The following is an 11,386-nucleotide window of genomic DNA, read 5'->3' as shown; positions in this document are numbered from 1 at the left end:
ACGGGCGGGCGGGGGCGGGGCGGCGGCGGCGGGCACGCCCCCGGCGGCCACTGGCGGTGCCAGATGGACCGAGGCGGCGGAGCGCGATGGGGTCTGCCGGTGATGGCGGCGTGTGCGCGCTGTGGCGCCGGGCCGAGGGCCCCGAGGAGCGGCGGCTGCTGGAGCTCTTCTCCTATGGGCTGATGGCGATGGGTGCCGTCTCCGCCCTTCTGCTCCGCTTCATCCCCATGCCCTACGGCCGGTACTCCTCGCGGCGCTTCGGCTGGCTGGTGCCCGCCCGCCCCGCCTGGGTGCTGCAGGAGCTGCCCTCGCTCCTCGTCCCGCTCGGGCTCGCCGCCTGCGGAGGGGCGGTCGCGGCCGCCCGGCCCAACCGCGTCCTGCTGGGCTGCTTCCTCCTGCACTACGCGCACAGGTGCGGCGGCGGGCGGGCGGCGCTGCCCGCGGGCACCGGCGGGGCTGGGGCGGATGGCGGGAGCTCCCTGCCGTGCTGGGGGCAGGAGAAGGGGTCGGTCTTCATAGAGATACCTAGTTGCTGCTTCCCGACCGAAGGGGTTGAGGTTCTGTTAATTAACCTTTGTTACTTAATGTAATAGTTACTGACGTCTCTTCTGCTTCGCTACACTACGATATGCCCTGTGTTGTTTCGGTAGCCGGGCGAATAGCCGCGGCCCATGCGGTGCCGGCTGCCTTGTGCGCGCTGTGCACTGCGATGCTCCGGCGATGCACTTGGCGCTCCCTAAGCGCCCCGCTCCATCCCTGTGCTGCTGCTGTGCCTCCCGCTTCAGCAGTGGATTGACCAGGCTGTCTTAAGGTCACTGTGTTACAACAAAGTTCAGCACCTTGTACTGATATAATCTTGATGTTGCTAAACAGTAGCTATTTTCTAATTATATTGTTCAACATTGTCTTTCAACATAGCGTTTGTTGCAGGAGTTGGACTGGATGAGCCTTGTGTGTTTCCTCTGGCTCAGTATATTCAATGATTCATTAAAATACTGGCAAAGCTGAGGCTAAGTGCTCTATGTTGCCAGGTAGTCAACGGTGTTCAGGCATTTTGTAAAAATACTTGGAGAAGGCAACTTAGTTGGAGCCCAGGTGTGATCTTGGTATTCCCTTCAAGTCATGGACAGTAGCTACTTGTCTTACTCCACAAGTAAATTTGCCACCAAGACAAGAGGGTTAGATTTGTCAGGTTTATTTTAAGCCCCTTGTTTGGCTGATATGTTATTTTCTGGTACTTATTGAGAAAAGCTCTTGCTTTTGACCAAGTGTATTCCGCACCCTTTTTCTATTGTTAAGTGTAAAGACATTAGTTTTCACATGGGATCTTTGCTCATCCTCGATGTCTGGGAATAATTAGGAATGTGAGGCAATGATTTGTACAAAAAGGTTAACTGTACTGCAGTTTCTTTTTTTCCACTTGCTTGTTGCTATGCCAAACCCAAGGGACTCTTGTGTAGGTAAGCGTAGACTGAAAGAGACCTCTGTTATCTAGTTTTATTTCTTGTGGCATTGCATGCTTTAAATAATCCTGTAGTGAATTTATTACTCTTTCTTGAAAGCTGTTAGGGTTGGACTTCCTTTGGAAAGGTTATTTTGAAGCAGTTGTCCTTGGGTAGGTGGAAAACACATGAAGAATGCTCAGGCTTCAGTGATCCTGCTTCTGTATCATTATAGATCATAATTAAATCAATAGACAATTGGGAGTTGGCTAGTACCACAAGAAAGAGCACAAGAGTATTCACCTGCTCTTCTTGTTTGGAGCTAGTTTGTTTACTTGCATAATCCCCCAGGTAAAGCAATCAAGATTCCTTTCCCAAATGGGGTGGCAATTGTGGGTTTGTCATGTTTTTAGAGGTGTCATAGAGTAGACCAAAACCGTCAAGGTGAAGCAATTAATGTTTTGGCTTACAGGGTAGGGAGGAAACTGAGGTCAATTAGGTTAATTTAAAGGGGATTGACTTTCCCCCTGGAAATGCTGGGGGAATTTAGTGGAGGGGTCTTGTTTCCTAGCTCATCTCAGAAAGCTTGATGATACAACTGAGGGTTGAGGGACAAAAATGGACTGTGCTTAATATCAGTTGTCTTTATTCCTCTCATCAAAGTAATTGCTTTGGATGCAAAGTTGAAAATTTCTGCCATACAGTAGAGAGGACTGGTCTTGTAATTCCAACTAGGCAAAAAAAAAGAATATTTTAGATATTAAAGCAAGTGTAGCTATCCTCTCAAACAGACACCAAGGGCTGGTGCTGAGAATTTGTAAAGTAGGGTAATGTGGACAATGCTTGGACTTCAAAACTATCTTTTTTTGTGGTTAATACAATAAATTTTCTTTTCTTTGTTTACTATAGGGCACTCATCTTTCCTCTTCTGATCCGTGAAGGAAAACCAACGCCGTTTTTCACTTTTGTGTTAGCGCTTCTGTTCTGTGCTTTCAACGGGTACTTGCAGGGCCGAAGCTTAACCACCTATGCAACTTACCCTCCAGGCTGGCTGGGCGGCTCACGCTTCATTACAGGTGAGTTAAATCATGTTATGAGAACATCAGGTGTCATTTTCCTCTGTCTTCATAGCTCTTAATTTTTTATTGTGATTTTATAGTATCTTTAATGCCATTTTGTAAGTCTTCTCATAATTTTCTCATTGGTGTAGCTGGAGGCCTTTTAACCTTTGTTAACCTGTGAACTGACACTTCTTTCTGCAGTGCTAGATCATCTGATTGTTGTCTTTACTCTCTAACAGCCAAGTAAATCCAGGTAATGTATTTTTTTTTTCCATGTAGAAGCTTGAAACCCTATATGGAACCAGCAGCATGCAGGTTTAGAAGAAGCAAAGCTTTTCTGTTTAACATGTAGATTAAACTAAAGTAACAAATTCATGGAGTAAAAAATCTAGCAAGGGTAGCTGCTAACTACTGATATGCCATGGCAAATGCTGCAAGTCCTTGGTGTCAGGATATCTACTCTGGATACACATACAGGCACCAATCCAGCTGCCCTTGTAATTGGGGGGTGGCTTTGTAAATGACAAAACTGGCCACACAAGGGAGGGGTTGATCATTCACTCCCAATTGGGAAGTGAGGTTACATTTATACTTGAAGCCAGGGATATGATTAAAAGACTAAGGTATTTAGTGACAAAATATTTATTTACTCAATTTTTTTGCTTCCTAGACATCTACTTTTGCCTACTGTCAAAATGATAGTATCATTTCCTAATGAAATCTTTACAGAAAGATAATTTTCATCTGAAGATAAACCAGAATGTTTTGCCTCATCAGTCAAAGGCAGAGTAGTGGGTTGTGTAACCTCTGACTGTAGAACCCTTTTATAAAGTTTGTCTGTTTTGGGGAACACAATAACTTATATGTACAGCAGTAATTGATTTGGAGCAGGAATATGGTTTTGATGTGATTTCCTCATGGGTTCTCTGGACTGTGTGTTGTTTTAGTTCAGAGCAGTGAACTTGTGTGTTTTCAGAGAAACAGGAGTGTTCTGCCTCAAATGCAGAACCATGAGCTTGCAAACCAAGAACAACATCATAATCTTTCAGCATGAACCTTACACTTGTATGCCAATAAAGAGCTTGTGAATTTACCAAGAGAGCTGGTGATACCCTGAAGTGGTGACTGCTATAAACAGGACACCAACACCTCTGTGCCTCACCCTTGTGTCCTTTCCTAATCTGTCTGCACTTTTAGTTGGAACTCCTTTCTTCCTTTGTTTGCTTTATCTTCTTCAAACCCTTTGCAGTATGCCATGTCTCTTCTTACTCCTTTAAGTCCCTATTCAACTACTTCCTTCGAATGTTCATGGGTAAGTCTTTTATGCATCAAAACACTTCTTTAGTAGCAGTTCTGCAAAGCAGAACAGCACCTGTAACTCACAAGGTGCAGGTTACAGAACATGAGCACCTCGACTGTTGCATGAAGATTTTTATCTGGCCACCAGGCAACTAAGCACATGTGTCACCTCTGCTCTCCTTGCACATCAAACCTGAAGAGCATGTATGCATTGTCCAAATCTGGGTATAATCTTGTAGGCAAGGGATGTGGGTTACCAGTGTCTCTCCTAATACTGATAGGTGTATGGATGCTCCAGATGATTGTGTCTTGTTAGAAAGACTAATCACAGAATCTGAGATGAGGCACTGGTTAACCTCAAAACACAGACCTTATCCATTCCTTATCAGCAGGGAATGCTGCCTTCAAGGGAATATAACATAGGTAATGTGTTGCCAAGGGATAAAAATAATGAATTTCAATCCTAAATTCCTTTTGATTTATCCCACCCTCATGGCAACATAAGGATGCAGAATGTGACAACAATCTCAGTTTCTGTGAAAGGCTGTAATAAATGGCTAAACCGTTTTGCTGAATGATTAAATGGCATGTTAATTCCTTCACGGTTGTATTCCTTTTATTGCACAGAAATCTATTGGGGAAATTCTGATGTGCTATCAGTAACATAGTCAAAGGAGAGTGGGGCTAAGATGTGTCCCTCTGGGAAGGTTAAAAATGGCTGTTTCTTTCAGTATGTAAAATCTTAGCATATTTTTCTATGTCAAAGTTAGGGAAACATACACGTTACATCTGCATATATGCACGTACATACATTTATATAAGTCTAGCAACATAAGAATAAACTTCATTTTTAAGTTGCTATTTGCCATCTAGGGAGCTGTTGATGCCGTGAGCTCTGCTGATTGAAGAGCACAGTGTGGGACTGGGACTATGCAGGATGTCACCAGAGCTGTTTATGCTATTTATGTTACTACTGCTTTGACACAATATGCTTAATGTGCTATTGGACTGTAGTTTGTTTTCTGAACAAACACAGTGCACTAAATATAGTATTTTCAATATTTCTCTTCAGGTTTTTTAGGATGGTTGATTGGCATGGCCATCAATATTCATTCTGATCATATTCTCAGAAATCTGAGAAAACCAGGGGAAACTGGTTACAAGATACCAAGAGGTAAGTAAAATGGTACAGAAATTAATACAACAAAAAGAAGTATCTCTCATATAAGAAGTGGAGAGAGCTTGGACTCTACAGACTGGAGAAGAGAAGGCTCAGGGAGATCTTACCAAAGTTTATATATTATGAAGAAGAGAAAACCAGGCTCTCCTTAGTGGTGCCTAGTGACAGGACCAGAGGCAGTGGACACAAAATTCAAGAACATAAAATTTTATCTGTATTTTTTGGTTGGTTTTTTGTTTTGTTTTGTTTTTTGTTTTGTTTTGTTTTTTGTTTTGTTTTGTTTTTTGTTTTGTTTTGTTTTTTGTTTTGTTTTGTTTGGTTTTGGTTTTTGTTTTTTGGCTGGAAGGATGGTCAAGCACACAGATGTGGAGCAGGTTGCTCAGAGAGATTGGAGGGAGACTTGAAACCACACTGGGCATAGTCCTGGACAGCCTGTTCCAGCTGATCCTGCTTCAACAGTGCTGGTTGAACAAGATTATCTCAAGAGATTGCTTCCAATCTAAAATGATTCTGTGTGAAAATGGCCTTCTAAAGCTTGGTGTATTTTAGAGGAGATAGCAATTTATGATATAAGAGGCAACTGGAAATAGCATTTTGTTTTCTACCACGGGAAGTGATTTTATAGTTTGGGAAACATTTTGGTTTTTCCTCTGAAGCTAAGTATTGGAAGGAATCTGTTTCATTATATCACTTGGCTTGTGCAAATCTTTGAGTTTCTTGACCAACATTGGCTATATATTTAAAAAGGGGTACAAATGTAACACCATTGCCCAATTTTTCAGAGAATCAGCAGGTGGGTGGAGATGAAAGACCTAAATTATTCAGTCAGTGTGGGGGCAGCAGGGGAATGAAGAAAGTACTCAGCATGTGACCCATCTCATGTCCGATATAAGAGGGGAGGTACCTGAAGTAATTGGAGAACAGCAACAATTTTGAAAAGGGAGACACAGGGAAAGGAGGACAGAAATCCAAATGAATTTGGCATTGTAAATTCTGGCCTTCATGGGAAAATGGAGAATATGAAAGGCTTTCTTATGGAGCCTATATTGAAGTGTTAAGGTTTATTATCACTGACAGAAACAGGCACTCTTCTGGGTACATTACACTCACTGAGAGCAGAAAGATAATAATACCTCTGAATTCTGTTATTTCACTACATTTTTTTTTCTTAGTTGTTGCTTTTTCTCGGTTGTTAATTTTTTTTAATAAAACTATAAGAACTAAGATAACTAAGGTAGACTTATTTTTCATCAAAAGGTGAAAATAATTACAATTTTAATAGATGTAAATGGAAGTGCTCATGTGAAAAATGAATATGAACATCCTGTACTGTGTTCAGTGTACAAAAAGGTTCTGAAGGAAATAGGTTATTTGCTGTGAGATCAGGAGTAGCTGGTCTTTTTGATGTTGCTTATCCAGTTTAAGTGCTAGAATTTAACTTTTGTCACAAAGGTAGTGTAATTAGTGAGCAAGGTCAAATCATGTCCTTTATTACATTTGCCAAATACTTGTTTGTTTAGTCATACTGGTAAAGCACATACTGAGATATTATCCATTTGTACACCAACTTTAGAATTAGGGTGAAATTCTTGATTTATAAAATTCCCAGCAGCTGAGTACCAATTGTTTATGCACAATTGTCTATACAATCGATTTAACACAGACTGCCAAATTTTCACTGAGAGTAGAGGCAGAAACAGCTATCTGATGAGGGATGGGAACAAAAGTGCAATAACTTTGTAAGCTAGAGAACAAATTTGGAATTTTTACTTCATAATAATAGTATTGTTCATAATTAACTTATTTTTTAAAGTACTTAAAGAAATGAAATTGTAGGCTAAGTAACTCTATGAGTATTTTCTGGGACTCAAGGGGAGTATGTCTTCTATTTCTACGTATTTTAAAAAAGTTTTAGGATATGATCAAATAACATGTCATTAAGTAATTATTCACAAAGGCATGCACTTGCTTCTGATGCTAGTAAATCTGCTTTTCTTTCTTTATTTAAAGAGGGAAAAGTGGAGCTACAAAAGGTCTGTCTTAGAATGAGGTCTGAAGTGTTCCTTCATAGTGCAGCTTAAACTAAAAAATGCTGTTTCCACTGCCTTTAAAAATCAAATTGAGACATTGGTGATATAGCTCCTACTTGGTGTACAGAAAAGGTAACATTGCACATCCTGACTAAGGTATTTTGAACAAACTCTGTCCTGCTTTCAGGAGGAATGTTTGAGTATGTCAGCGGAGCCAACTTTTTTGGAGAGATCCTGGAATGGTTTGGGTTTGCCCTTGCCTGCTGCACCATTGAAAGCTTTGCATTTGCCTTGTGTACTCTCTTCATTCTGAGTTCAAGGGCAAGACAACACCACAAGTAAGTGTTCCTGCCTTGTCAGATCTGTTGTCTCTATGCCGCACTGCATTTCGATCTCACAAATTATGCCTCATCCTACAGGGATGTTGCAGAGCAAGTCTTGTGAAAGAGAATGCTGCTGTGGGGCAGAATATGATAGAGGATACTCTGAGAAGATTAAATACTGCAGAATTTCAGCAGGATAGTACAGAGCATAAACACAGTACAACAAGGTGGTCAAAATAACGTTTAAATGAAGATAGTTCATCCTGGATCTGTAAAAATTATAGGCAGGTTTAGCAATATTCTCTTAATTAATCAAATACTATACTTTCCCTTCTCAAACTTGTTTCTCTAATATATAAAGTTTTGAAAATCACCCAAGCTGTCTTTAACAGGCACACTTTATAGTAATGTCTGTATCAAATTGTCTATAATCAATTGTATGGACATTATGAAAGCAGTTCTGATAGATGATATTTAATGAAGTCGCTGCTCTAAACAATCAGACTCTTCATGTACTGTATTTATAGTGTGGCTTTCCTGCTAACAAGAAGGACTGTAGTTTGGGGAGACTTGTTTCCTGAAAGGATTCTCATTAAGGAATAGCATGCTTAAATGAATTTGAACACGTTAATTTTATTTTGGCTGTTTTCAGCTTCCTGCTTTGGTTCTCATGTTGAAACTTAGTGGCATAAGAGGAAATAAATGTGAATTTAAGGAGGAAACAGGTTGAAAAAAAATACTGACCATCTGTGAGGGCAGCCGTGTCTATGTCTAATGGAGTGCTAAAAACCTCCAGAAAGAGGTTTTCCTGTCCCTTGTTTGTAGGATGTTTGGGTATGTGATACCCTCCCAGTGAACAAGTTTCTTCCACTATCCAACCTGGGCCTTCCAAACCTGTTGCCTTTGACCGTCTCTTCCTGTTTTATCGCCTGCTATTAGTGAGCAGAGTTGCAGGCTGTCTTGAGTTGGGAGGAGCATTTGAAGGTTGTCCAGTCAACTGGTGTGTGGCAAACCACAAGGCTCTGCCCAGTTGCCCAGGGCTCATCCAATTGACTTCTGAGTGTCTCCTCCTTGCCAGATGAAGTAAGGACAGGTTCTCCTGCCTCTCCTTGTATATTACCTTTTTCAGGCTCAAATTCCATGGTTGGTTTCCATCAGTCTTAAGCCTTGATGGCACTCTTTCAGAACATCAAGAAAAGCTAAATGTTGTTAAAGGAAGCTTTTTACACTAAAGGAAAAATGCATGAAAATGGAATAGGGGTACAGGAAAAAATACCCAAGCAACTAAAAACAGCAAATCCATATAAGTGAAGAAACATTAGTTTAGTTTGTTTATTTAAAAAACTTAGAATAAATTACTGAAATGGGTAAATAGGGTAATAATTGTATTCCCTAGATGCAGGTTGCACCTATCATGCATTGAGTGTTTTGTTCTGTTTATTCCAGCTTTGATCTTGCAGTTAGTTAGCTATTGATCTTATGAATATCTGCACTTTTGAGGACCCCAGGTGAACTTAGTTCTTTTATTTCAGAGAAGCAGAATAAATATTCAAAAATGGGAGTAAACATGCTTGTTATGAAAGGTGAAAATACAAATAATATCTGATAGTACTCTGGAATTTTTAATTGTCTGGATTTGAAAATAGTGATAGTCTTTGAGGGGTGTTAGCAATAAGGCAAGTGCAATGTTCATCATGTTCAGTTTGGTTACCCAGATTCTAACTGCAGCCAAAGATGCTTCTATGCAGATGGGACTCTCCTTCCAGTGTGTGAAGTATCCCTTGATTCCACATGAAGTCATTATGCAATGACAGGTTTTTGATTTTATTTTTTCTCCCTCTAATTTTAAAAGATGTAAATACTCGGTATGTGCAACACCATACATTTTGAAAGAATGGGTTATTCCTTCCCTGACATATCTCACCACATCTGTTGGTTTGATTTCTCGTTGCTGGCAGGTATAACAGTTTTGTTATATTTGGTGATTAGATATCATTAGGACAAGTGCAGTAAATGCTGTTTTTCTATCCAGAGGTAGGTTATAAAGGTGTTGGGGTTTTTTTGGTGGGTTTTTTTGTTTGTTTTTCTTTTTTCTTGTAGACAAAAACATGTATGGATTAAATTAAACACATTTTACAATTATTACATTTCCTCAGCAGTGTTTTGAAGATTCAATGCTCATCAGGTTTTTCTTTGTTTTTCAGATGGTACCTTGAGAAATTTGAAGACTATCCAAAGGACAGAAAAATTGTCATCCCATTTTTGTACTGAGCTGTGCTTTTAACACTTTGAGATGGATGCTTTTAGTAACAGCCAACATTTTACAGATGCTGGCAGGTTAGCAACACACTTGGATCATCACTGTGACGAAGCCTTTCCATCAGTGGTGCTATTACTTACTGCTTTTTCCTCTTAATGGTAACTCAGAAATCTGATGGACAGGGTGAATAGGAACAGAAATGGTTTTCCAGCAGTGAAGCACCTTCATAAATACATTAGGCAATGAGTCTGAATTGGCATCGCGGGAAGTACTGTGCACGACTTCTGATGCTGCTTTTTCTGCCTGTGAGGGCTTCTGCTGTTTTCATCCAATGTAGCCAAGCTGTCCTGAGGATTGTGCTGTGAGCTCAGCCACCCTCACTGCAGTCTGGATGGGGTGTTTTGCCTACATACACAAACAGGGTTGATTTTATTTTTTTTCCTTGCCTTACTAATCCTTTAAATTCCCCCCACCTGCATTTCCAGAAGAACTGGTGATGTAGACCAAGGAATTAGATGAATACAGTTGCTTTTAGATGAGAGGCAGTGTTTTTCCTTCTCTTTGCACCCTTACAAATATAGGGGCATTTTACAGACAATATCTAGTAATATTTACATAAAAGTTGTACTGCTAATAGATTAATATTGTCATCTACCTCTTAAAATTGATAGCTATCTCAATATGCAATATGTGTCTTCTCACTCTAAACTGGTTTTGGAAGTCTACTTAGCATACTTAGGCCAATCTAGCATTGTTAACAATTGTGTAATGTTTTCTAATTTAATTTATAAAAAAACCTTGATATTTAAAAAAAATTCTTACTATGCTGTTTAAAAAAAAAATCAAGTGTCTTCCTTCTTCTGTTGCTAACATTCTAGATTATTTTATATTCTAAAATTCTGGAGCCTTGTGTCCGTTCTCATACCCCAACCTTTTGCTCACAAAGGACTCCAGAATGGTTTCAAGAACATGATGGGATCCTAAGCATACAGATTTTCAGGTTCTGTGTCTTTTGCATGATTGTAATAATAAAGAGTCTTTTAGAACTGCTGACACCAAAAAAAAAAAAAAAAAACCCAACCAAAACAACTCAAGGGAAAAGTAAAAAAAAAAAAAAAACCAAAAACCGCAATTCAACAAAGCCCCCATGTGAAGAAGCAAATTTTAATAATTAAAAAAAAATTAAAACAAACAAATGAACACTAACTAAAAAAAATCTTTCCACAAAACCCCAAAACTCTGCTGCTAATAAAATTTGAAAATAAATGTAATTCAAACTTTTGCCAAGTGTCGTGTGCTCTGTTTGTACTTCTATGTTGGGTTATGTTCTTCAAAACAAATTAGTAACGTAATTTTGCCAGATGCTAGGTTTTCCAGTAGGGTATTGCAGTAAGATTTGTTTTGATGATAAGTCATTATGCTCACTGGAGAGAGAGGATGGTGAAGAGTTTGATTTACTCCTCAATGCTAAAATTGAGTTAATTGACAATGAAAGTTCAATACTTCACTTAAAGCATATTCTGAAGATAATTTTAGAATCTTAGGATATTTCTAAATCTTGTCATCTCTGCAGCATTTTTTTACATCTTCTTGTCTAAATCATCCACCTATTAAAATCTCTTTTAGTGGTAAAAAATATAGGATTAAAAAACCCTATCTACCCAAGGTGTTTAAACCCTTACGTAGTTTATAGTGAGTTAGTATCTTTTTTGGGTTTGTGTGGCCAGATTTTGGTGATGGGGGCTACCAGGGTGATTTCTGTAAGAAGCTGCTAGAAGCTTCCCCTCTGTC

The 11,386-nt window shown here is 39.6% G+C and overlaps 1 protein-coding gene across 1 annotated transcript; it reads left to right on the top strand.

Moving 5' to 3' along the window:
- The first annotated feature begins 56 nt into the window (after window positions 1–56).
- Window positions 57–10,831, top strand: SRD5A1 (steroid 5 alpha-reductase 1). Its single transcript, XM_030971760.1, has 5 exons — window positions 57–412; window positions 2,352–2,518; window positions 4,875–4,976; window positions 7,200–7,350; window positions 9,540–10,831. Exons 1-5 carry the CDS (start codon window positions 87–89, stop codon window positions 9,604–9,606), a joined length of 813 nt encoding a protein of 270 aa, XP_030827620.1. The 5' UTR covers window positions 57–86; the 3' UTR covers window positions 9,607–10,831.
- The last annotated feature ends 555 nt before the right edge of the window (window positions 10,832–11,386 follow it).

The sequence above is a fragment of the Camarhynchus parvulus genome, chromosome 2 (assembly GCF_901933205.1).
Source record: "Camarhynchus parvulus chromosome 2, STF_HiC, whole genome shotgun sequence".
Classification (NCBI taxonomy): Eukaryota; Metazoa; Chordata; class Aves; order Passeriformes; family Thraupidae; genus Camarhynchus; species Camarhynchus parvulus.
The sequence above is the reverse complement of the archived record's forward strand: the minus strand, read 5'-3'. Positions and strand labels throughout refer to the sequence as shown.

What these genes read in the sequence shown, in the direction of transcription:
- SRD5A1 (XM_030971760.1), top strand. Translation starts at nt 87, where the DNA reads ATGGGGTCTGCCGGTGATGGCGGCGTGTGCGCGCTGTGGCGCCGGGCC. An exon ending in CTCCTGCACTACGCGCACAG is followed by an intron (nt 413 to 2,351) that starts GTGCGGCGGCGG and finishes TGTTTACTATAG; the next exon opens with GGCACTCATCTTTCCTCTTC. An exon ending in CGGCTCACGCTTCATTACAG is followed by an intron (nt 2,519 to 4,874) that starts GTGAGTTAAATC and finishes ATTTCTCTTCAG; the next exon opens with GTTTTTTAGGATGGTTGATT.